Source organism: Gallinula chloropus (genome assembly GCF_964237585.1).
Source record: "Gallinula chloropus genome assembly, chromosome: 4".
In the NCBI taxonomy this organism is placed as follows: domain Eukaryota; kingdom Metazoa; phylum Chordata; class Aves; order Gruiformes; family Rallidae; genus Gallinula; species Gallinula chloropus.
The window spans coordinates 84,563,666-84,590,640 of NC_140088.1; the positions used below are offsets into that span (position 1 = coordinate 84,563,666).

At 40.1% G+C, this 26,975-nt stretch overlaps 1 protein-coding gene across 1 annotated transcript in view; it reads left to right on the top strand.

The window, feature by feature from the left end:
- DNAAF9 (dynein axonemal assembly factor 9) overlaps window positions 1-26,665 on the top strand; it is a gene marked incomplete at its 5' end in the record, with an annotated part of 75,360 nt that extends 48,695 nt beyond the window's left edge. The window contains 15 exons of the mRNA XM_084263515.1: window positions 3,482-3,570; window positions 3,799-3,897; window positions 4,150-4,267; window positions 6,129-6,217; window positions 7,517-7,675; window positions 11,173-11,298; window positions 13,261-13,298; window positions 19,256-19,391; window positions 19,717-19,803; window positions 20,915-21,021; window positions 21,715-21,789; window positions 21,923-22,125; window positions 23,821-23,886; window positions 24,431-24,524; window positions 26,546-26,665. Of these exons, the coding sequence (XP_084119641.1) occupies window positions 3,482-3,570; window positions 3,799-3,897; window positions 4,150-4,267; window positions 6,129-6,217; window positions 7,517-7,675; window positions 11,173-11,298; window positions 13,261-13,298; window positions 19,256-19,391; window positions 19,717-19,803; window positions 20,915-21,021; window positions 21,715-21,789; window positions 21,923-22,125; window positions 23,821-23,886; window positions 24,431-24,524; window positions 26,546-26,658 (1,599 nt within the window). The 3' untranslated portion in view covers window positions 26,659-26,665. The remainder of the gene's footprint in view (window positions 1-3,481; window positions 3,571-3,798; window positions 3,898-4,149; window positions 4,268-6,128; window positions 6,218-7,516; window positions 7,676-11,172; window positions 11,299-13,260; window positions 13,299-19,255; window positions 19,392-19,716; window positions 19,804-20,914; window positions 21,022-21,714; window positions 21,790-21,922; window positions 22,126-23,820; window positions 23,887-24,430; window positions 24,525-26,545) is intronic.
- Between the last annotated feature and the right edge of the window lie 310 nt (window positions 26,666-26,975).

The window sequence follows — 26,975 nt, forward strand, 5'->3', positions numbered from 1 at the left end:
GGTTAGACACATTGGGATCGTGATCCTTAGGGAAGTTTTGTTAAAGTCTTTAAGTATCCCATATGGCATTGTATTATTCTCTGAGTAGATTGACTTCATGAATTGCAATGCAGAGGCTTTTAATAAACAAAACTTAATAACAATAGCACTTTTGAGGAAATGGGTATGGAGATTATAGGACTTCACAAGGGTTTAAGTATACGATCGTAACACTGGACTGGAAAAGACCACCTAGCTCAGTGACTAGTCCCCACTTGTAGTATTAATGTAGGCATAAAATTTCTCCTCCTTTTATCTTCAGTATTTAGATTCCTCCCGCTGTTCCACCATGTGAGTGGCTGGCAATATTTGGTTTGGAAATTTCATCCTATTTTATTTGGTCTGCTTTTGTATCTGACTTTTTTCTTTTGCTCTACCAGCAGCCATCCTTGAAATATTCAGAAATTTTGGACCAATTCTTTCTTGCTTATTTGGTCTAATAAAGTAAAACCAGATTCTGTTTAATCTATGCTTATAAAAGGTTCTCTTTTGCTCTGATCATTGTAATACTTTTCTTTTGATCTATTTTTTGGCTGTAGATATCTGTACTGTGTGTAGTATCTGAGGTGAGGGTATTTGTTTCTCATGCAGAGACAATAAGAGTTCTCTCTTCTGAAAATGTTCAGAGTTTGGCTTCATTTGCCTTTACTTTTCACTGCTGCCTTGAATTAATGGTTTGTGTTCATTTTTTTAGAAACTCCTTCAGGTCCTCTATTTTTTTCCTACCCACTGATACTACAGCTGATTCTAGAAATGCTTATGTGCTCATTCTTGCTTTACATATTTCCCTACCTCCTAGTTTTCTTTCTGTTTCTTCCATTCTCACAGTTAGATCTATTCTTCTGTGAAGTGTCTCAGTGTTGTGCAGACTGTCTTCCACCCTAGGTCCCCAAAATGCTGTCAGTTTACTTCAGTCTATGCCAAATTAATTGCAAAATAAGTGTCACAGGGCATTCCCTAAGCAACTCTGCTGGGGAATGTCCCCAGCCTTCCACTGCTTTTTATTATTTTGGTGCTATTTATTCCAGTCCTCCCTTGAGTTAGCCTTTTGCAGAACAGCCCTATACTGAGACTTGCTTTCTGCAGTTCAACAGTTTCCCATCTGGCACCATACCAGTTGCTTTGCTGAAGTTCAAGTAGACAAAATGTGTCTTGAAGATGTCATCTCATGAATGAAAACTGTGCATAAGATCAAGTGTACCTGATTGTGTAAGCCATGGAAGCATGTTATTATATTTTATTTGTATTTATCTTCAGGTATTTATTGATTTCCTCCAAATTTTTCCCTAAAAGTCTGCATGTCATTGAAGTCATGCAGATGTAGTACTTACTCTACAGACCTGTACTTACAAAGTACCACTGAAATGTAGATGCTGGTTTTACTCTTCCACAAGCCCATGGCACAGCACCTTGCTTGCTGGACCAAACCCCCATAAAGTAAGGAATGGCATTTACTTGTTTCTCCAGTCTGAGTGGATTACATTTCTTGCCAGTGACTGTTGCAGGATTTTGAGGACATACAACTGGCATCTGGTTCCCAGAAATCAGGACACTGCCTCTCACGTCCTCACTGTAATTGGTAGGGGAGGAAACTTTGTTTAGGCTTTGGGTTATATTGATTTCTCTGGTTTTCTTCACATTCCCTAATGCCATAGCAGCTCTGCTTTTAAACTTTCATTAACTTATACAAAAAGGGCTGATTTATTTCCACTGAGTACTGTCCCATCTGATCTGTGTTTTCACTTTACCCTTAGCTGTTTGACTTCTAAGGAATATAATTTTCTGTTGACCAGTCCTTCTTTCCATCCCTTGTAGGCATTTTCCTGAGTTTCTTATATGTGTTTTGAAGTGGTTATTTGTTTGCTTGTGTGGATCCATCTACACAAGCAATATTGTCTTTGTTAATATCAAAAGGTTATTTTATTTTGATGGGGTTCTTTTTTTAATCTGGGTACCCTTGTGTTTAGGATACAGATTTGTTAATGGAAAGCAGTCTTTCCCCCCAGTTGTTTTGTCTTGCAGCAAATTATTGTGAAAAACTACAATGCCTGTTGCATTTACTTATTAAAGGAAGGGAAATACCGAACACTTAAATGACTCTGTGATTCATCTGAATCTGATTTCTAGGTTCAGAGTGCCATTCATATTAATGTGTCTTGGCTAGAGCAATAGGATCCGAGCCAAAATGCTGTTCCCTGGAGAAATGAAGGGCTCCCTTTTCTTTTGCAAAGGAGCAGAGTTCTTCAATTTCTAGAAGTAATTGCTGCGATCTTACCTCATGGAAATTACACTGCTGCTCAAAAGATATTTAATTCAGTTCCTGCTGTACAGCAGTTGGACTGTAAATACTTAGCGTTTTTACCAGTGAAACATGCTATGAGGTTCAACAAAAGCAAGTGTAGAGTCTTGCACCTAGGAAGGAATAACCACTTGAATCAGTACAGGCTGGGGGATGACCTGGAGAGGAACTCTGCGGAGAAGGACCTGGGGGTCCTGGTGGATGACAGGGTGGCCATGAGCCAGCAGTGTGCCCTGGGGGCTGAGAGAGACAATGGGATCCTGGGGGGCATCAGGAGGAGTGTGGCCAGCAGGTCACAGGAGGTGATCCTCCCCCTCTACTCTGCCCTGGTCAGGGCCCACCTGGAGTATTGTGTCCAGTTCTGGGCTCCCTGGGATAAAAAAGACAGGGATCTCCTGGAGAGAGTCCAGAGGAGGCTACGGAGATGATGAAGGGCCTGGAGCATCTCCCCTGTGAGGAAAGGCTGAGTGAGCTGGGACTGTTCAGCCCGGAGAAAAGAAGACTAAGGGGGGACCTGATGAATGTTTATAAATATCTTAAGGATGGGATGCAGGGGGAAATGGGCAGCCCCTTTTCAGTGCTCTGTGGGGACAGGACAAGGGGCAATGGCTGCAAGTTGGAGCACAGGAAGTTCCACACCAACATGGGGAAGAACTTTTCCCCTGTGAGGGTGCCAGAGCCCTGGGACAGGCTGCCCAGGGGGTGTGGAGTCTCCATCTCTGGAGAGATTCCAGCCCCGTCTGGACGCCGCCCTGTGCAGTATGAGCTGGGGAGCTGCTTTGGCAGGGGGGTTGGACCCCATGAGCTCTGGAGGACCCTTCCAACCCCTACAGTTCTGTGATTCTATGACTAAAAGATACATGTGAATGGTACTGTTACTTTGGTGGGTAATTTTTTTTTCTGTCAGGAGAGCTGGCATTGTTTCATAACATTACTACTTAAAACAATTCCAGCTTAGCCACAGAGAAGCTGTGGAGATGTCTTCCATATTTTGAATCCTTGCAGCAAAATCAGTGTTGTGAAATATTTAATGACTAGTTAAAATGCATTTATATTCTAAGGTGAAAAAAATGCCAATTCCTAAACAAATTCAGAACAAATTTTGAAAATAATGGTACTTATGCATTGCCTGCTTTGTTCCAGGTTTTCTCTTTGTGGCGAAACCAGACAAACTCAGGATTATCTTTAAGGGTTGTCCATGAAGAATTCCTGTCTGTGGAACAAAAGAGACTGTAAGTTTGTGACACTTGACTCCAGTGCAATTAACTGTGTGTTGCAATCAAAAATTGCTGTCATTCATTAAAGGTTTTGATAATGATTCAGAAAGGAATTGCTGCATTCTTAGTGCAACGCTGCCTTTATTTTTTTCTACTAGTTACTATGTAGCCATCTGCTTGAAAGAAGATAAATTTTCTAGGTTTGTCCTTTAATTAACCACTTCTTTAATTTGCTTGTTTTAGGCACTGCAGTGTTCAGAAGCTATTTGACGCCTTGTCTTTTCCTTCCGGGGAAAGATGCAGGGAGCTGAAAATATCTGCTGCCCTTCCAGAATTAGAGAGGTGAGAAACTCTTTCTGTTTTCAAGGGATCAGTTTTGTCAGGAGTAATACAAAAATATTTTGGCATATGTAATACTTGTCTAAAAATTGCTTATTCAGTAACTGTGTCTTCACACTAGATATTTTTATTCTGTGATGATTTCCTCTCTAGGAAGCCTCTGTTTGACATTTTAACAATCTTAGTAACTTCCCAACTATTTATATGAATGAATTTTTTTTTGCCTTGATTGTAAGAAAACTTTTCTTTTGAAAGGTTTGTGCAGCATTTTACAGTCAGCAGCGTCAGTCACGAGCCAGTAATGAGGGCCCATCTTCCTATTTTATTGCAACAGTCAGAAATCATTCCTGACAGCAAAGCAGAACGTGATAAGGTAAGGAAGCAACCCACAATAGCTCCTACTCCCAGTGTAGAACATTTAGCAGATACTCAGTCATTACTTCTTTTGCAGACAATGTACCAAGGTACAGGTGTACCTTTAGCGGTGCACTCTGCATCCTCCAGTACCACCAGTTCACTCTGCACTTGCTTCAGTCTGTTTCTTAGAATAAATTGCTCTGCCCTGCTTTCCTGATTGCATTACTTTCCACCCCCCCCCCTCCATTTAAACAATCTTTTGGAAGCACTAATGGCCCTTCAGCATGATAGAAGAGAGGTAGAAAATGAGGCGTAGATCTTGAAGTGAGCAGTTTTCTCTAATGTCCAGAGAGAGTTGGCCCTAAAGCAGTAGCTTGTTTTTATGAATTGCTGAATAATTTAACTGAATTGTTCTCTGGAACATAAAAGTCCTTTAAATAGCATAGAGGTAGCACATGATATTTAACATTTGCTGATATTATTTGTAGAACACTCAGTTCTCTATATGGGCAATAACAACTGTCAAACTTAAGGAGTGCTTTAAATAGCATTTTCAGAGAAATACTTCCTTGTAACTTTCCAGTATTTGAATTGTGTTGTAAGCAAGAAAGTCAGAGCAGCAGGAATATAGTCTTCCTCTTTGAGTATTGCAGTACAGTGGCAGACCTACTTCCTTGGATCTAATTCAGAGACCATACTGACACTTAAATTAAGTATTAATTAATAAACCTTTATGGACATTTTATAATCTGTTTTTAAGGTTGGTTTAACTGTCTCTGTGTATATTTAAAAAAAAATTTAAAATCTTTTTGTATTCAGACCCAATTCTATAAAACTTGTACCTCTGTTTTTTCTGAATTACTTCTCAATTTCTATTTTCTTATGACTACTCATTTTCTGGGAGCATCCAAAAGTGATTTTTTTGCGGATAGGGTACAAATACTCTGCAGCTGGCTGTCTGCAAATATCATGCAGTCAGAAACTGGAAAAGGTAATGTGCTGGTTAGTGGCAGGATGATATGCACTGTGATGACTGATTACCAGTGTGATGTAATTTCTTATTTAGCACAGAGACTTTTCTTTTAGTCATGTTTCCTCCAGACCTCACTTGCTTTATTCTGTTGCAGAGTCCAGTATATAGAGTAGAAATAAAAAATATTATATATATATTAAAAAAATCTATATAAAATGCACACACTGTGGAGATAATGCTTTGATGGCTATTCAGTGTTTCTTTGCTGTGATCCCTGTCTAAATGCTACATGAAATGCACATGATGGAAAGGAGGTGCTTTATGCAGAACAGCTGCTGGTATGTTAGAGCTGTGACTCTGCAGCCTCTTACCAGCCTTAGTCAAAATGCAGCTCTGTGGGAATGAATTTTGTATATGGCATGCTCAGTTCAGTATCAGAAACCTCTAGAATTGCTCTTTGACAAGACTGATGTACACCATGGCTTTTTGAACCTTTTTGCTCAAGATCCTGCTCTCTGAAAGTGAATAGACTTATTGCAGGAAGCTTAGTTGGTGTCACTTGCAGTGTTTTATCTGATGTTTGCATTAATACTTACACTGCAAAATAGACTTGTAATGGAAAGGTTTTGATAAAACTCTTTGCTGTATTTGTTAATTATCCTTTCGCTGTATTTAAGGCATGAAAACCAAGATAAAAGGTGTCTTTCTAAAATGCTGCATGTCTGAGTAACTGTAAATGCAATTACAATTACACCCTGCCTTGCTGTTTCTGTGGTTAGTGTCACTTAAAAACTTTAGCCCAAATGCAAAATTATCAAGACAGAAGCCTTGTGTGTGTGCAGTTGTTGGAGATCACCTCCAGTATTCAAGTTGCCCCCCTTCTTATCTGTTCCCTGTGTTTTAGGTGATTATCACCATCATAACTGGTCTGCCAGGATGTCGCTGCACCGATCTGTGTGCTTTCCTTGTAAATTTTAACAAGGAGCATGGAAGGTTTGTACCATTCTGGTTTTATAGTCCAAAGCAGTGGTCATGCTAATCACAGAACTACTCTGCATGAAGGAAACCATCAATGTTTCACTTTTTTTTCCCCCTTTCTTTTTTTTCCCCTCAAATATACTGATTTCTAGTTGTAAGAATTAATTCAGTAAATATGAGGCACCTTAACTAGCCTTACAGAGCACACCATAGAGTAGGATATATTGTTTTAGTACTACTAGTTCATGTGTCTCATCTGACTCTTGTAGTGAGTAGATATCCCTTTAGATTTTAGACATCTAGGCAAGGAAAATAGCACAGGGGATTTCTTTGTTGCTATTCCATATGAAGAGCACCACAGGTAACACTGTAGATCTATGATGTGTCTGGAGCTGTCACTGATGCTACAATTAAGAGTAATCTCAGAAGGATTAAATGAACCCTGACATAAGCAAGTGTGGAAGTTGAGACAACTTGAAGGAAACAGGTGTTTGAGTTGTGGCAGTGAATCTAAAATGGATTTTCTTGGAGAAAAGACTATACCAACAGTCCTTGCTGCAGTACTGTTTTAAATCTGACCTGGTTTCTGTTCTGCAATAGCAGGTGATTAATTCAGGACATCTGTTGTATGGCAGTAAGCTAAATCTACCAGAATACTTTGCTATTCTCTGTGTTGGTATAGGTAGTGAAAAATACTTTAAAAAAAAAAAGATAAAAAGTTCTTATCCATTTAAGTCTTACACCCAAGCACCTTAGCATTTAGTCTCAGTAACTGTTTTGGATTTTTTGTGTGTGTGTGTTACTTTTAACTCAGTGTCTTGATACTAGCAAGTTGATTCAAAACACTTTTGTGATTCTGTTTCTAGGGCAAACATGTCAGGTGGCTTTTGAATGTTCTGTAAGAACATGTTTCATCATGTTTTCTTGCAAATGCCATTTTTTATTTTTGCAGTGAAATATTTTCATGCCCAGGGTAATTTCGATTGGGTTCATATAAATTGTGTTAACTGCCTCACTAACAAGATATCAGAATCACTTGTATGATGTGCAGCTTTGAAAGAAGCTGCTGTGCAGTGTTTTGTTAAAAAGCAGCAACAAAAAAAACCCCACAAAACCTTTTGTTAGTAATGTAAATAATGTGCTTATACTGGAAATGAGAGAAAGCCAAATAAATTCTTCTTTCCCATGTGCTGTGAGAGATGGGGAATCTTAGCTCTTGTCAATGATATTTTTGGTCTGTTGGTTCAAAATAAATGGAAAACAGGACTATTATGTCATAGAACATGAACTTTCCTTTTTTTTCCTGTTGTTTAGGTGGATAGTTTATCGACAAACTATGGATAGTCCTGAGTGTTTCAGTGCAACCCACTTCCAGCGTTACCTCTCCAGTGTCGTGGAGGCTCAGCAAAACCACACCGTCCGCAACTCCGCTTATGCCAGAAAGAACATGCGTCTCCTGGTGGTCTTGCAAGGGTAAATCTTGGAAACTCAACTATTTAATAGAAGGGATTTCTATTCCCTTCCTATTTCCAAGACATTTTTAAACTTTCCCTTCACTCTGAGGGAGTCAGCTTTTCTGCAGCCTGCTAATTTTATTGCTTGTTACTCCAATGGAAAGAAAGGTGCCTGTAGTTTTCCTTCAATCACATGGAAGGAAGGATAGCATATGATTCTTTTCCCCTGTTTTGGAGATGGACTGTGATTTTTGGCTTCTCTAAAGAAGTTTTCTTCTCCTTTCCAGCTGCATTTTAGACTGTTGTTAAGTAGCACGTCATTTATGGGTGCATCTGGGTGCATTTTGCTTTTGGGGTTTTTTACTCCCTGGAGGTTCCTGGATAGAGGGAGGTATCTGCCCTTCAAAGGCTGGTGGGACATCTTCATGCTGGTTGTCTGTCTCTAAAGACTGCTGCAGTACTGGTTGTCTCTTTAAAGCCATAGATGCAGATGAGGGCAGTAGAGCAGAAGCAGCTTGAAATTGCATTGCAAGTTGTGCTCCAGAGCTGCAGGTGAATATTACTGGATTTTCTTGATACTTGGAGGGAGTGTTGTATGTTTTAGTCACTGTTAGAACAGAAATTGCTACTTTTTTTCCCAGCAGACCTGTATTTTGCTGATTAAATAAAACCCAAACAAAAAACCCAAACCAAAACCAAACAAAAAACGTCAGACAAACTCCCCCACCATGGAATAAATGCACAACTCTTTACAGAAAAGCATCTTTTCTGAGCTCTCTCCCTACCTTTCATGTATAATTTTCTTTGAAAATGTACTAAAATATTGAAATTGGTTTGATAAAAAATGGGGGGTGGAGCTCTTCCCTGTTTCTATCAGAGGAAGATCTATTATCTTTAAGGTATTAGACAGCTTTACCTTCTGGTAAATTTTAATTTGAGTTGCTTCAGAATATAAATTAATTTTAGGAAGAGCAATGTGGTGTGACATAAAGACTGTAATTATATCTCTCAAAAGCTTTACAGTGCCTTAAACTTTTGAAAAAATCACTGAGTGCTGGAGAGACTTTAATAAATAAATTAATAGTTTCCAGAATTAAATGGTCCATTCAGTTTGCAACTTTTTTCCTCTCCAAATAGAAACTTAAAAGCCTAAGCCACTGTGAATTTTTAAAGAAGAGTACAAATGTACTCCAGGAAGCATAAGAACCAATCTTTGCTTTTTTGCAAGTGTTTAGCATCTTTGAGTGCACAAATGAATGCTGCTTCTTTGCAGTTCTGGTAGTCCTTGCTTTGACAGGCTGCAAAAAATGTGACACAAGCTTTTAAAGTTCCATTTGATAAAAAATAAGGAGTAAGCAAGGCAATATTTCACTGAAGTTGCTATTCAATTAAATATTTATGCAATTTCTGTGCATCACTGCTCATGTGGTATGTTCTGGTAACTACTTAAGCCAAGTAATAGACTGGCCTGCCAGAGGAGATGTAATTCTGTACCTGTTGGTCACCAACTCAAGTTAGCTAATAGGTGCTGTCAATATTGGAGGCAGCCTGGGCTGCAGTGATCATCATGCACTGGTGAAGTTTGCAGTCCTGAGGGATGTGTGTCAGGCTAAAAGTCAGGATCCTGAAGTTTGGGAAAGCAAGCTTCCAGCTGTTTAGTCAATAAGAGCCCCAGAAAACCACCCTCAGAGACAAGGGAGAAGAACAGAGCTATCAGAGCTCTAAGGACACTTCCATACAGCGCTAGAGATCTTGATCCCCATGTGTAAGAGACATCAAGGAAGGCAAGAGACTGGGCAAGGAAGGCAAGGGGCTGGCGTGGTTGAGCTGAGACCAGCTTGTCAAACTAGAGGGTGAAGAGAAGCACAGGCAGTGGGAGCAGGGGCAGGTACCCTGGGGAGACTACAGGGACGCTGTGTGGTTGTATAGGAATGGGTCAGGAAGGACAGGGTCTGGCTGGAGCTGAACTTGGCAAGGGACACAAGGACTAATAAAAAGGGCTTCTACAGGTATGTCAGCCAGAAAAGGAAGGTCAATGAAAGCGTAACACCCTGATGTGCAAGACTGGCAAACTGGTAACAACAGTGAGGAGAAGGCTGAGGTTTTAAGAGGATCTGTTGTAATAGAACAAGGGGCAATGGCTTTGAATTAAAAGGGGAGATTCAAGCTAGACATAAGGAAGAAATTTTTTATGCTGAGAGTGGTGAAACCATGGCACAGGTGGTACCACCAAGAGAGGTGGTAGATGCCCCATCCCTGGAAACATGCAAGGTCAGGTTGGATGAGCTTCTGAACAACCTTGATGTCCCTGCTCACTACAGGGGGCTGGACTAGATGATCCTTCAGTGGTCCTTTCCAACCTATATTATTCCATATTTCTGTGATTATGACTCTCAAACTTCTAGCAGAAAGCAGGCTGTCAAAAATACGCTACTCACTGGATACAGCTGGCGATACTGAAGTAAAACTGATTAACATATTTTGGATAAATGCCAGTTTTCTTGTGGAATAAAGGTGAAGACTGAGCCATCTGTTTGACATTTCCATCTCAAGTGTAGCATTTGAGAACAAGTATCATCTGCAGCATGTTTGCCCACTCTGTTTCTGAGTCATTAGCAGGTAACATAAACTAGCCTGAGGGAAGTGCTACCCTAACCTGGCTGGAATGGTTTTGGTTCCCAGGCTACCTAGTGTTCATCTTTTTCACCAAGGGCTTAGTGTTTTTGTCATTACAGTTCATTCTGATAGTGCTAAAAAGCATATTTTTTTCCCATGTTTAAATCAGATTTTTATTGTTATTTTATAAAGTTAGTGGGGGTGGTATAAAATAGTCATGTGCAAACTGATCCTCTGGTAGCAGCACCAGCTTTCAGGAGTAGCTAATTATAGGTTTTTCCATTCTTCCTGAGTAGTTAAGTGTTGATATAGATGGCTCTAAAGTAGCTGGGGTTCTCTAAATAATCCATGAACTGGTTAACTGACAGTACAGTTTTGAGAGAAGATAATTAACTGGCTAAGAAATAAAAACCTGAACTAAAAACTCAAGTTTGCCTAAACTTTGCTACCATAGAGAAGCATAACACTGCCGTGGCTGCAGTACTGATAAAAATGGACACATTAATTATAGAAGCATGCTTAAATTAGAATGCTGATAAGTGAGAGGTGTTGCTTTTTAATTTCTTCCTTTACTTGAATTATAATTAGAGATGTATGTGCTTGGCAGTAGGCGTAACATGCTTGTATTACGTGATGCTTTCTGTGCTTCCTGAAAACAGGGCCTTACGGCTGTTCAGTGCAAAGTTTGTACTGCTTTTCTCTGTAGTTAACAATTCATTTCTAAAGTTACTTGCAGTCAGCTTAATTTATCAGGATTTGCCAAGCTTCAAATTGCTTTATAACCACTTTGGTAGGCTTTTCTAGAAATCTAACTTTCTTGCAAGCAATTGATTTCTTACTAGATGTTCAAATATGTCATTCTGCTTCTCTGAAACACCATTTTGTTTTGTTTTCTTACAGATATACCGATGTTATTGACGTTGTACAGGCTCTGCAAACTCATCCTGACCCAGATGTGAAGTCATCTTTCATCATTGGAGCAGTTAATACCTGTGTCGAACCACTGAGTTGCTATATGGAACACAGGTATACTCTAAGATATTTCTACTAGCTTGAAAATAGATATGTAAGTTTGTGCAGTTGCTTTTATAATAGAGATAGATGATGGTTAAATGCCTTTGAACTGTCTTAAATGTCATAACTTCTAGGTAATCCATCTTGGAAGAACTTTGAAGTACTGTTTGGTTTATAACAATGACACTTGGTTTCCACTAGGTATATAATTACATATAATATTATGAAAGTTTAGCTTGTGAAAGAATAAACAAAGATTGTCATTGTCCTGCTGCTTAAATATGTACACTCTAGTTGAGGGACTTTGTAAAATCTGGACAGTCAACTGTCCTGTCATTTGTGCTTTTTAAATCATTCCTTTTCTTACAATCTTCTTGTGAGTGTGACTAAAACTGGAGACACGCGTCTCAGTTTGGGTTATTGATCGTGTCAGTATTTTTGGATATTAAACAAGGACTTCACAGATTTAAAATATGGACCTTAGGGAAGCAGTCCCAAGTTTTTTTTGAAGAGAATGACAAAGCACAGAAGCAAAAGCATTGCAAGTATTAAAATCTGATATCCTGGGTTACTGCAGAGGCAGGGTGGGGAGGAAACGGTAGCAAAGCCAAGTCACTGACATTTTTAGATAGTCTGATTTCGTGGTTGGTTTATACTTCAAGTATGTACTCCACACTTCCACAAACATGGAACTAATTTCATAGGCTTATCTGTAAAATTGGAGTACTTAAATTTTGCAGTTATGCCTTGCAGCTGGTTTGATAAAAGTAAGTTAAAGCAGTTCTTAGCATGGCTGCTGTTTGTGATAAAGCTCTGTGCATCAGTTTAGAGGTGAGCTGCCCCATTGTTTTATAAAAGCACATTCTTTAAACTTCCTAGCTGTTTTAAAAACACTAACCAATATGCTTCTTGTGCTTTGTGCTAGTCAATAAATAGGCATTACCTTACTGCTTCTTTTTGCCTCCGTGACAAAGATTGTAAATAAATAATAAAGACCACATAAAATATTGGTGAACTGATGCTGGAGTGCTGTTTCAACTTGTTTTTCTTGTAATTGTGGAAAGAACAAGTTCCATTCCTGGGGTACGTTGTGGGGTTTTTTTAAACTTACTAATGTGTTACTGGTCATGGTACTGAGTAGTATTTATAGCAGCAGTAGCCTGCAGTCCTCTGACTAGCATTGTTTGTCTCCTGAAGTGCAGTAGCAATTGAAGGAAGAGGCTTAGTCTGTGCTGTAGACTATTTGTGTCTCGCTTTGAAGTTTCTTCTGATTAGCACTTACAAGTAGCCACGTACTGCCAGTGACAGATCTTTCATTGGGAAGCTCTGGCAATTTCACTGTGCGAATGGAGAAGAGTGTTTTTTAATGTCTGACTTGAAACTTTTGCTGTTGAGAAAATCAAAACCCTCCTCTGCCTTAGAAAATTCATGACTTTAGAAATCCAGCTGTTTCATGAGCCTGGGGGGAAGCTTCTCCCAGTGTTGAATAGTGAGACACAGCAGGGAGGGGTAGTTGAGGTATAAAGTACTGCCTTTCCTCTGTCACTTGTCTGACTCAAAACCAGAAATCAGTGCAATATGTGCAGAAGGTATTATGTACATACCTCCTTTCCGTGAGGAGTTCCTGTTGTGGTTGGAAGGCACAATTTCTTTGGGTGAGCTTAAAATTCATATTGATTAAATAGGAATTAAAGTGATATTGAAGCCTTTCTGGCTTTCTAAAATACAGCCTAAATTGCATGGTGGGAATTCACTCTTTGATCTTAGAGTTAAAGCCAACTGCAAAACTAATTATTGGGGAAGCACTCCTGGAAGACATAATATATAGGGATCTTCCAGTTACATGGATTGAAGAAAGGAAGCACGAAAATGGGATGGATAGCAATACTCTACCTGTCAGCATCCAAATGAATGAAAATGCTTTACTTAAATAGTAATACCCAGTCTTGATATAAAACCTTCTGTTTTCTTTAGGCTGCTTTTTCCCAAGTTCTTGGACCAGTGTTCACAAGGTACGTGTCACTTTTCTTCACTATGAGCTATACAGAACAAATAGCTGAGCCATATGGCCAAAGAAATACCCTGTGAATGCATGTAGTCAGAGGGTCACAATAAACTCTTGGAGGTAAGAACAGTCAGTCTCTCTTGGCCTACATTATTAAACCCCACAGGTGCCTGGAGGAAATGTAATGATATGGAGCATGATGTATTCTGCTTGTCCTCATCTGGAGGATGGATTCTCCTAATACTATGAGTAAAACTGCTTAGCTTCAACTATTGTAATTCACGCTGTGGTGTTAATCTAGGAGCAAAATGGGTTGGATTTGAGTACCATTCTCTTTTGGAGAGGTATGAGGAAAAAGACCTCTCCTTTCTTGTTATTTTAGAAAAGGAAAAAAAGAGCTGGTTACCTTGTTTTCCACATCCTCCTCTTAATGCTGTGTGGAATATCCTTGCAGGGTTCACTTGACATTGCAGCAGACAAAAGAGCTCACTTGCAAAATAATTGTTTCTGACCTGTGTATTGAGTTTTGTATCCTGACTTTGAGAAGTATTGTCCTCCGTGTCAGGCTTGAAATGTAGAGCAGCTGCTGGTATCAATAACTCCTCAGAAGTTAATAATACAAAGGTGCCTTTTTGTTTTATGACAGAATAAAAATAAAAGTAGTCAAAGGTATGGGTTGTTTTTGGTTTTTTTTAATTTTAAAATGCCCTTGTACAGACCTGTTGGGGTGAGAATTTGTCATTGTTCAAGGAGGTACTAGAAAATACTTTGATGAAGCACAGTTATTTTTCCTATGGTCCAAACACTGAAAGAAAGAAAAATACAGAGGTTAGAAGATTTGGCAGTGAATTATTTCTGCATGTTGCCAGGTGTTTGTAATCTAGTTTTCAGGTACCTCTAGGCTAATGTCACAGTTTGTCTGTTCCTGTAGAACAAATTGTTTCATATCAACAGGGTGTAAAAAGTTTTAGGAGGAAAAGTATGCTCTGAATTGAGATGTGGTACATACAGTGTTAAACTTTCTGGACAAATGGAGAATTATAGTAGAGAATTTCCTTCTGCATAATTGAAAATCTGTAGCTGGTGCAATAATAGCAATATTTAATGAGACATTCACTTTCAGAGAGATTTGTCCTGCTTTTTTATGTGTCTTGCACCCAAATATTATTGTTTGTGTTACTGTAGCATCAGTGGGCCAAGACAGTGTTGTGCTGGGCATTGTACAGATTTGGAAACAGAAACTTGCAGTGCAGGTGTAAGACCAGACAAGTAATGGGTATAGGCAATAGGAATTCATTAGACTATTGAGTGGTTACCACATAAATTGCAAATTTTGGGAGTGAGCAGGATTACCCTTTGGCTGCTGCTTTCCAGGCCCTTTCTATTGTGTGGCTTTTTCTGAAATCACAGAATCACTTAGGTTGGAAAAGACCCTTAAGATCATCAAGTCCAACTATTAATCTAACACTACCAAATCCAACCACTAAACCATGTCCTGAAGTGTTACATCTCCATATCTTTTAAATCACTCCAGGGATGGTGACTGCACCACTTCCCAGGGCAGCCTGGTCCAGTGCTTGACAACCCTTTGAGTGAAGACATTTTCCCTAATATTCCATCCCCTGGCACAACTTGAGGCCATTTCCTCTTGTTTTACTGCATGTTACTTGGGAGAAGATGCCACCTCCCACCAGGCTACAACCTCCTTTCAAGTAGTTGTAGAGAGCAGTCAGGACTCCTCTCAGTTTCCTTTGATCCAGACTAAACAGCCCCAGTTCCCTCAGCTGCTCCTCATCAGACTTGGGCTCTAGACCCTTCACTACTTCGTTGCCTGTCTCTGTATATGCTCCAGCCCCTCAATGTCCTTATAATAAGGAGCCCAAAACGTAACACAGCACTCAAGGTGCATCCTCACCAGTGCAGAGTGCAGGGGGACAGTCACTGCCCTGGTCCTGCTGGTCAGGGTGCTGTTGGCCACTCCAGCACACTGCTGGCTCATGTTCAGCCAGCTGTTGAACAACAGCCCCAGGTCCTTTTCAACTGGACAGCTTTCCAACCACTCTTTCCCAAGCCTATAGTGTTACCTGGGGTAGTTGTGAGCCAGGTAAAGGACCTGACACTCAGCCTTGTTGAATTTCATACAGTTGGCCTTGGCTTATGGATCCAGCCTGTCCAGATGCCTCTGTAGGGCCTTCCTACCCTCAGGAAGATCAACACTCCAACCCAATTTAGCATCATCTGCAAACTTACTGAGGGTGTACTCAATTCACTTGTCTAGATCATTGATAAAGACATGAAAGGAAACCTTATCAGTGTGGTATCATTTCACATGTGACAAGGCACTGCTTGGAAAGCCACAAAACTTGCAGAATCAGGTGAAGATCAGGAAGAACTGATAAAACCTTGAGCAGTGTGACCAATGTTCATGGTTTTGTTTTGTGCTCGTTTTAACTTTTAAAAAACAAATCTTGCCACCATCTGCATGCTGTGATTTCCTTTTCCCTCACTCCTTTCAATCATGTCTCTCTCTTTGTTTTAATACTTGCACAGAAGCTGTAAGATGATGCCTTACTAGTCTAAGGGCACACTGGCATCTTCTGTGTTGTGTGCAAGGTGTTTTACACAGGTGAAGACGTCACCATTGTTAAATATGTCCATTGTACTTTTGGGAGCGAAGAGGATCTGTTATTTCTGTAAAGCATATGTATTTTTAATCTGTCCTTCCTGTTCCATTACTGCTTCTATTGGACATGCTGTTCCCCAGGCTGCAAAGATAGTATTTTTTTTTCTCTAGACGAGTGTATAAATTAGGAATTAAAACAAAATTGGGTGGTCTTCAAAATGCAATAGGAACAGAAATGACAGTGACAATTCAAATGGAAAAGCTCATAATTATTAGTTACTAAAGTTGTGTAGGCATCTTCCAGTTCTCAAAAAGCAATTTTCCTTCTGGATGGCACTACCTGTCTGCTATTACCCTGCTAACATAGGGCCAATTTTTGTGCTTCACTAGCACCTACAAGATTTATGCATAGGTGTGTGCAGAGCCAAAGCTTGCAGGCTCCCCAGGCTCTGAGCAGTCTTCTGTTACTCTCAGGGTTGTGTGGGAGTTTGCCAGCAAGAATGACAGCTAGTTGCCCAAAAAGCTGTTCCCCATAGACAAGCACAAATGAAGCAGGGCGTGATGGAGAAGGAGTATGGGTGAGGAGTGTGAGACAAGATGCATAGGGTTCTGCTTTGATGGATATTTTCTTCTTTGAATCTCTTTCTTCTTAACTTTAAGCTTTGCCAACTTAGTTCTTGACAATTACCTTTTCTCTCCATAGCAAAGTGTTTCAAACTGCAGTGTATGCTTCATGGCACTTGTCATACAGCCTTTTTTATCGTGCTGTGCCAACTTTACAGAAAGTATAACTGGTTTTAATTAAACTTGACTTTTAAGTTCATATCAAGTTTGGGAGTATTAAGGGGAAAAAAAGCCCACTCACAATGTGGTGGTTATTGATTAGCTTATTCATACTTTTCATCCTAATTGCATGATCTACATAATAATTTCAAGCGTGCACTTAACTTAAATTTCTAAGTGTGCTTGCTGGTCTGCTCCCCCCTCACAGTCTCTCTCAAGAGCAACTGTGTATTGGGGAAAACTGAAATTAGAGTGGAAAGTTCTGTGGGGGATTAAAAGAGATAAATACTAATGATGGGGATTTGCTTGGGCTGTTATTAAAATTCTGACTTGAAAGGGTCAGTGATGGTGGCTGGGAGCATATGCTGTAATGTAAGGAGCCCAGAAACATTTGCTATAGAAATGTCTGTGTAAAGAAGCCTCTACAAGAATTAGTCTACTTTCAAGACTTCTGTAAAGATCCAGAGTAACTGTAGGCAGCAGTTCATGGTGTGAGTTTTAAACAGTGATGAGCTGGGGGCAGAGGAAATCCATTCAGGTTCACTTGTTCATGGATATTTGAGAAATTACTGCTCTATCTTACACTCTTGTTTGTAGTTATAGGAAAGTGTCTGAAATGAGTGGCACCTTGAGCAAGGAAAATCTCATTCCTCACACATTCTGGACAGTGCTAACATCTGAGGGCTGGAATTGCAGTCTCTTTGAGGAACTGGGCTGAAATTCATTCTGATGTAACATCATCTTGATATAATTGGAAAGTAGAGATCCTATAACACTGAAATTAGTTGAGTAAGTGTGATACATCATCTCATGTTTTTTTCCTTAATGAGATCCCTTCCAGTGCCCAAGGCTTGACAGCTGTGACGGTCGGTGTTATTTCTGATGGCCTTCAGAGGCATCTGCAGTAGCAGCAGTTGGTTCTCATTTAACATGAAACCTGGTGAGACAGCAGTGTTAACATGAAGTCTGTCTTCTCATCTTCAAATCTTGGAAGGTTTTTGCTTAAAAAAGAGTAGCCGTTCTTAAGTGAAATTAGTGGCACTAGGTGTGAGGTGAAGGGGTACTTCAAATCTGCAAAAGGAATTGCTTTTCCAGTGACATAGCTGAGTCTTTTGGGGAACTGGAGAACTAGTTATCCTATCATCTCTCTCTCTCTTACCTTTTTGATGCCTTGTCTTGCTGTCAGAATTCCATTTCAGGTTCTGTCTTTAAAAACAGAGACAAAAGCCCCCAACACAAACCCTTTATTTGTGCTAAGTGTCCAGATTAATGATTTTTAGCTGTTTCACCTATCTTTCGACACATTGAATTTGCTAAAGGGCTTAAACATTAGTATTTTTTAATAAACTAGTCCTCTTCAGATTGATTCTTGGATGAATGTATTCTTTTATCTAATGGATTCTTTTGATTAAATGAGTCTAAATTACTTCCATTACTCGACCTAACTGAAAGGAAAATGTCTTGACCTGGTATAGCTGTTTTGGCAAAGCAGGCCTTCCTCGTTCAATGAGTCCTCTTCAGTCACTGGTGCTGTACTGGTAGGCTCATGTTTTTAATTTGATTTTTTTTTTTTTTTTTTTGGAAGATTGTTTTCACTGAATCATAAGAACCCAGAGATTTCAGCATCCTGCCTCTTTCTCCTCGAGTAATTCCAGTGACTGAGGAGGGTTATCTCTTCAGGATGTATCGTTCATGTGCATCCATGGGCTGTGACACACCAGGTTTCTGAGCTGGCTGCCCTCTAAATCATAGAATCATAGACAGGTCTGGGTTGGAAGGGACCCCAAGGATCATAGAACTCCAACCCCCCTGCCACAAGCAGGGCCACCAACCTCCAGGCCTGGATCTACACAAGGCTGCCCAGGGCCCCATCCAGCCTGGCCTTGAAAACCTCAGGGACAGGGCATCCACCCCCTCTCTGGGCAGCCTGTTCCGGCTCCTCATCACTCTCTCTAAAAAACTTCCCTCCCCTTAATATCTAATTTAAACATTCCTTCCTTTAGCTTTAATCCATTTTCCCTTCTCCTGGCATTACCTACCCTTTCAAAAAGCTGATTCCCCTCCTGTTTCTCTGCTCCCTTCAGGCACTGGAAGGCTGCAATGAGGTCCCCCCACAGCCTTCTCTTCTCCAGGCTGATCAAGCCCAGCTCCCCCAGCCTCTCTTCATAGGGGAGCTGCTCCAGCCCTCTAATCATCTTCCTGGCCTCCTCTGAACCCTCTCCAACAGTTCCACATCTTTCTTGTATTGTGGGCCCCGGCTCTGGACACAGGACTCCAGATGGGGCCTCACAAGGGCAAAATCCAGCTACAAAATAAACAATTAATGATAATTCTGCATTTGGTTATTGCACAGTGTTCATGTTTGAGGTTAGGTAGGCTTCTGGGTTTTTGCTAGGCAGGGAAGAGATGAAAGGCTCCTTACATGCTTGTTTCTGTTGTGTTTTGGCTTTCTTCCCTTTAGTAACATGAATGCAGCGAAATGGAAGGAAAGTAAGAGAAGAACGAGTCGCTCTTGCGTGTCTGACTTTTGTAACCTCTCCTCTGCTTTCCTTACACAGGACTAGTGAGTAATGTGGTATTCACAAGCCATGCCACAGAGCAGAAGCACCCGCTCCTTAGGCAGCTGCAGAGCCTTATCCGAGCGGCCAATCCTGCGGTTTCCTTCATCTTGGCAGAGAACGGAGTTGTGACCAGGTAACGTTCATCACTGCCCAGTGCTTGTGCATGTGCAACCTTGTGTGCTCTTGTTTTGCACTGGTAATGTACACAAAGGGGGTGCAGATTATCCTTAATTGCTTCTCATACAAAAGGCATCTTCCCTTTACATTTATGCTTATACAAATACAGGGATTAGGAAATGTATGCTTTTGTTTGCAGAGTGTGGCTTACTTTACTGTTACTGTCATGCTAAGGGAACAGTACTCTTAATTTTTGCTGTGACTAGCATTCTGTTTCATGTAACACAGAGATAGTGGCCACTTTATTCAGCTTAAAATCTTCATCTTTTATCTCTTTGTAGGAATGAGGATATTGAATTAATTCTCTCGGAAAGCAGTTTTTCAAATCCTCAGATGATGAGAGCTCGATATTTAATGTATCCTGGCTGGCAAGTATCTAGACTGAGAAATACTAAAACTATCTTTCTAATTAGCTTGAAGATTCAAAAGTCTCACTAACTTAATTTATATTTTTTTCAAGACTACTCATTTGGAACAGGCAGTAGCTTTGTAAATCATTTTTTAAAAGAGAGATGATGAGTATTCTTAGTAGATACATGATTGCTGTCCTTTTATGGGTAAAAGGATCCTTTTTGGACACCATTTAAATCAATGGCAAGATTACTGTTGCTTTTCAGAAGAATAGAGAAGAACCCTCTGGGAGTAAGCTGGGAAGGATTGGGATGGGTGAGGTCAATAATGACTAGAGTAATTTCATTCTGACAGCTATTCAGCCTTACTGGAATGAACTTGCTATGTCAGTCTAGCTATTAGCAGCACAATTATTTATAACAACCAGCAACCTTATTGACAGTCTTGGCAGAGGCTAAGGGCACAGTAATACATGTACCAAGCTTTCAACTTAAAACTGAGGGAATATTTTTCATGGTTCAGGGCTTTTTACACATCTTGTTGCAGTTATCTCTGCTGCACCTATTTGGCAGAAAATGTAAACCTGTCAGCTGTTATAACTCCTGGCTGACTGTGTTCTACTTACATTTACGGTGTTGGAAGCACAATTTATTTACCATACCTTGCCAGTCCCCCTACGTATGTGTAGCTTTGTATTCATTATTCCTCCAAATTGGATGCAAGTCAAGCTTCTAAAGTAAACTGGCACAAAGCGTGGAACGTCAGAGCTGCTCATGGATTGCATGGAGCAGAAGGAAAAGAGAGAAAGGGGGAAAAGAAAGTATTTAAAATGTTTGGACAACTGTTAATCTGATGATAGTAAGCAAGAGCAGTATGTAGATTGCATGTAAGAAAAATAAATGTTAGTAGGAACAGCATCAAAAGGATCCCTGAGCATTTTGCACAGCCTGATGCTGTTTGTACCATGTTTTTGTGGATGTCTTAGAGAAGAAAGCCAAGTATTTCTCTTCCTATGTGTGAGATTCGCCTGTGGTGACATAAGAGATTTCTTAAAAGGAATATCTATTAGATGAAAAGCACAAATGTGTGTGTTTCCTGTGTGTTGAAGCTGTGTGTTTTTGTCTTAAGGTATGAAGGTAAATACAGAGCTGGGTCTGTCTTCCCTCCGATGGTTCAGATCTGCGTGTGGTTTAATCGTCCCTTAGAAAAGATGCGCTTTGTGACCAAATGTAAAGGTACAGCTGAACTTTGACTGACTTGATTTAAATCCAAGGTTGAAATACTGAGGAATAGAAGGGAAGGAAGGTGCTGACGTAGCACAGTTATTTAATTACTGCTGAAGTAAACTTTTAATTGAAAATTCAGCTTTCCTTCCTTGAAGTACAGTAAATTGTCGTCTTTAGTGTCTGCTCTGGAAAATCGACCCATGATTTTGTTTAGATGAAAATCTAATTTAATATTTGGTTTCTAGAGACTGAAACACTTCATGTGTTTGCTTTTATGTTTAACTTTATTTAGTAGCATTGAAATACAGTTGATAAGTGACCGTCAGCTTCTCTTTATGCCAGATATTTCTTTTTAGTTACTAGAAAATAGGCTGAGCTCTGTGTTAGCCTATAAGAGTAGATATATAATCATGCCTTTCCTTCTTTCCATAGCAAAACAGTGTTAAGGAGCACCATTTTACTTTCCACACACACTGTAAGCGTTCGTTATGCCAAACACATGTTATTTCCCACCTTCCCCATAGCAAAGAAATGAGAACGTATAGAAACGTTACGTAGTGGAGCTCCAGGGGGACACAGCAGCTTTTTTCCCCTGAAGCACTAGGATGTGGGTTAGAGACCTGTAGCATAGGTCTGAGCAGAAGCTAAGCCAAGGGTAAGAACAATAAGTGAGATAATCTGTTTGTCTTTTATTTCAAACAGCAATTAAGTCATTGCTCAAGCCAAGTCCTTTTTCTGGAAACATTTATCACATCATGGGCAAAGTTAAGTTTTCAGGTAAGGGCAAAGTACTGCTTCTGCATGTATTTGAAAACTTTTTTTATATGCCATATTCTGTCTACACCAATGTGTTGATGTGAAATTAGATTGACAATTAACAGGGCATTTATTTCTTCTGTCTTCTCATTAGATTCTGATAAAGTGATTGAAGTCTGTCACAACACGTCATCAAATTCACTAAGCCTTGTGCCTGTTCAGGAGGGGCCAACTCCTCCTGATTCAAGAAGCGATAGCAGAGATTGCAGCAGTCAGCAGGAGTGCTTCCTTGTGTTCATTGGCTGCTCTCTTAAGGAAGAGGATATAAAAGACTGGCTCAGAGAAACTGCCAAGCAGGTTCGTGGGCATGTTTACTTCATTCAGTGTGATCTGTTTGGCATTTCTTAACAGCAGCAGGAATCAGTGTCTCATGAAATGTTTTGGTTTGGGTTTTTTTGTTAATCTCCTTTCTCTTCTACCAACGTGTTGGTGTTCCAGGGTGTTAGAAGTATTTCAGAGGAGTAACAGTTTTCAAATGTGTATTGTAGTCTGTGTATTGTTTTAATATCTGATACAGCTTATTCATGGATTGATCTGCTCTTGAATGCTTGAGCAAATGGAGTATGTCCAGAATAAACACAAGATGATTTAGCTGAGACCTGATTGCTATAGTGTAGTATGAAACGAATCTTCTTGAACTACCTGAACACTGCAAAGCTGAAAACTTGTTTTGATTCACTAAATTAAACCTCCTTGGAAGTAATCCACTGTAATGGAGGGTATAGGTTAGTGGGTTTTTTTTCATTCTGTCTTGCTTAATTCATCAAGTGTGCAGCTATGGAAGACTTTATGTATTTCTGCATGGCTAACATACCTGTGCAATACAAGTTGGTGTAGGGAACAGGGAATATGCACATCCTAAGAAGCCTAAGGCACATTTTGCAGTTGTGGTCTCTTGCTAACCTCACACAGTGACAAGCCCAACCTGGCCATGAGTGCAGAGCAAGATGGTTTGCTGCTGCATGACCAAGTAATACCTACAGGTGTTTATTTTTCCAGTCTGCATATCAAGGTCTTAGGAAATTACTCTTGATGTTTGATTCAGAACTATACTTGGACAGAAGCTATTCAGCCATGCAAGTTGCATATTTCAGCACTCTAATTGGAACCTGAGCAAGTAGATCTAACTGCACACTTTGGTGATGCCCATTTTGGAACATTTGCTAGTTAAAAATATTCATGGTTACTTCTTCATTGCTTGGGATTTACATAGTATCTCCCAAAAGTGTAGGAAGGGAAAACAGTTTCCTGCAGTCCATCGCTGGAACTGCTTCTAAGGATCTTCAGGTTCTTGCCTCTGTTCTCCTAGCAGGTTATGTTACTTCAGGGAAGTATACATTTTCTGTGATATTATCTCATGCTGTGTGTATCTCACATGGTAGTGTATGAAGACAAATGCTTTTTACGTGTAAGAAAGCACTCTGTGGAATAGTATTTGATTTTATGAGAACTTGGAACTAAAATGGTATCTGAAGTGTGAAGTGAGCAGTTCAAGACTACAAATAGTTCTAAGAATTACTGCATGCTGCACGAAAGAAATTAATTATAAACCTTCTCAGAATAAAGCTGGATTGTTTTTCTGTTGCTCTGCCAGCTTTGGGAGTTTTTTTTTGCAGTAGAGCTGTGTTTAAATTGTGTTATTTAAAATACTTATAGAATTTGTCATTTCTAACAGTGCCTTATGTGAGATCACTTAATTTTTACTTTTCAGAACGTAGTGTTGAGAACATACTTGTGAGTTCCTTAACATAATTGAATAATTCTCTCTAGAAATTAATATTTAAAATCCATGCTTCTAAAAGGAGCATTTCTGTGCTGGGCTTGGGCACGATAGCATGTGATTATTGTTTCACTACTGTTATCCACACTTTTAAGACAGAACTTTTCTGTTTTGTGCCTTGGGTTCTTTCTTTATTTTTTCAAATGTAGCTAAACTGTAGCATCACACTGTCACTCAGTAGATGTATAACTGGGGTCTCATTCTTCATACAGAAACCACAGAGGAAAGCCCTGAAAACCAGAGGAATGCTAACCCTTCAGGAAATAAAAAACATTCACGTAAGTAGAGGAGATTAATGGCAAGTCTGTCTTTTGGCTGATCCATTTGTATGGTAGAGCACCTCCCACATGTGCCATAACAAGTTCTTGTGGCACTTGCTGTCTTTTTATGTATTCAAAACCTAACTGAGGCTGTCCAGGGGGGATTTGAGAGAGAAACCTTGGTGTTATCTCAGGGCTTCAGAATGGCAGAGGCGAGCATGCGGTACTGGACAAGCACACGCTTTTGATGACCGTAATGGTCTTTCCCCATCTTTTCTCCCTTCCTTGTGCTGTGTAGGTTGTCACTTGCAAGTTAAATTCCTGAATGCTTTAATCCTGCCCTCATCAACTGCCTTTAGGTTGCAAGTGCTGTCTCTGGAGTTGGGCTCCTAGGAGTTGGGCATGGCTGTGGCTAGTGTTGCTGTACCAAACTCCACTAGTCTACATGGTTGTCATAGAATCATACTGTCATCTTTTTTCTTTTATCTAAGTCTGTGGGATGGTCTCTAAGCAGTTTTGAGTTTTAAAAGTTTAATGTATGGTATATGCTTTCTTTGTGTAGGTGAAACGCCACTTGGATCCACTTCCAGCTGGTTATTTTTACAATGGGACTCAATTTGTGAATTTTTTTGGTGACAAAATGGATTACCATCCATGTATCCTTTAAAATGTGGATTTCTTTGGAGGTTTTAGATGGGCAATGGGCTATGCAGCTCTGAAACATAGACTGTCAAAGCAGATGATATGGTGAAGAGACAGTTTGGTTTGCAGGTAGTAATAAGAAGAAAGAAGTTTTGTTGCTTGAATCTGTGCATGGCTACTTGCCATTTAAAGCTTACTGTTCAAACACTTCTTCAGAGATACGATCTAAGAAGCAGAATAGAACTAACAAAACAATCCCAAAACCATACATGAGATCATGCAGAGAGTAATTTACAGACCACAGCTTGTCAAAGAAATATTTTTCAAACCAAGTAGTGCTGTAATATTGCTTAATGCTTGGTCAGAACTGATAAAACTTCCAAATGAATATAATTTTGTGTGCGTGTGCACACTCAAGCAAAACCAGTCAGGGTTAATTCAGGCTTTATACTGCAGTGTCCTTTTTCTGCCACGTGTCTTTGTGGTGTGGCTGATATTAAATAATTGCTCTCATTTTGTAACCCAGTATGAGAAAAGACATGTTGAATGCAATGTAGAAGTAATATGTACAGTGTGTCCAGAATTAGGTGTGGAGGTGTGTTTTTTTGTAATTCCTTTTTAAACTCCCTTAAGCAAGTAAACCCTTGTTTAAAAACTGCTTCAGCTTAGCAAGCAGTATGGTTTACCTACACACTGTGACATGTACACGTTTGTAAATGCACTGTCCTGGCTGGTCTTGTTTGGTATCATCTACAGAACATGAACCACAACTGAAGTTGGGTCCTCTGAATTTCTTTCCAGAAATTTATTTTTATTTTCTAATTTAAACCTGATCATACTTTTGGTTTTGGCAAGAAACACCAGAGCAATGCTGATGTACCAGTGTGGTCCTGCTCTTTCTTGTTTCACAGAATGACATGTATCTTTAAGTCACAGAATCACAGAATCATAGAGGTTGGAAGGGACCTCCAGAGCTCATGGGGTCCAACCCCCCTGCCAAAGCAGCTCCCCAGCTCATATTGCACAGGGCGGCGTCCAGACGGGGCTGGAATATCTCCAGAGAAGGAGACTCCACACCCCCTGGGCAGCCTGTCCCAGGGCTCTGGCACCCTCACTGGGGAAAAGTTCTTCCCCATGTTGGTGTGGAACTTCCTGTGCTCCAACTTGCAGCCATTGCCCCTTGTCCTGTCCCCACAGAGCACTGAAAAGGGGCTGCCCATTTCCCCCTGCATCCCATCCTTAAGATATTTAGAAACATTAATCAGGTCCCCCCTTAGTCTTCTTTCCTCTGGGCTGAACAGTCCCAGCTCATTCAGCCTTTCCTCACAGGGGAGATGCTCCAGGCCCTTCATCACCTCCGTAGCCTCCTCTGGACTCTCTCCAGGAGATCCTGAGGAGCCCAGAACTTTCCATAACTTTTTATTGCTTTTGTCTTTGTTTTATTACCAAAATTTCAAATTGGGTTATATATTCCCAGTTTACTTTTCACTTTTAACTTGGACAAACTTTTAAAATACCCCACTGTTTTGGAATAAGAACGGTTATTTTCTGTTGCCCTATGGGACAACTAACATTTTAAACCAACAGACTTCTGTCCACCAGGTAAGCTCCTAGTTAGGGTATAGTGGCAGGAAATTGGATTTGGAAATTGGATCTTCACCACCACCACCTTCACTCTACCACCCTACCACCCTCTTGGTGTTTGGCAAGAAAAGATACAGGCACTGCTAACCACTTTTGGATTATTTGAGCTTTGTGCAGAGTATTTAAGATTTCCACTTCACCAAAAGAGCTGTGAACATCTGCAAACCTACTGTAGTTCTGCTGTTCTTATGTTCCTCCTTGTGCTTGGGAAGTGTCTGTGGTGCAACTCCTTTATTTCCCAGTGATTAGATCTGACTCCCAGAAGGTGATGTATTGAATTTCTGTTTTCTGAACAGTGTCCCTGAACTGGCACATCCTTCAAACCCGTATACCCTTCTCTAATCAACACTGCTTGCACAAATATTGTTTCCCTTAGCTTTCTCAAAATCAGTAATGGACCAGTTCATGAACGATTACTTGGAAGAAGCCAACAGGGAAATAGAGAAGTACAACAGAGAACTAGAAGAACAAGAGTATCATGATCTCTTTGAGCAGAAGACATAAACACATGTGGTCTCTGCAGTTCTGAACCACCTACCATCAGTAACCAAAAAATGCTGTTGTCCTTGCTGGTTAACTAGAGAATTAAGTGAAATGTCAGTTTTCAGCACTCCTTTTAAAACTAAGAGATCATTCCTGTAAGGTTGGCATTTTAATATGGTAACTGCTTAGCTGTTTGTACTGTCAGGTTCGCTTCCACTTCACCTTAATTCCAGACTGTTTAAGCATCACCTGGAATCTCTGGCTAGTAGTGGAAACTTATTTAAAAGAAGAAGAAAAGAAGCAAAACTGTATTTCTTAGCAGGTCAGAATGTAATCGT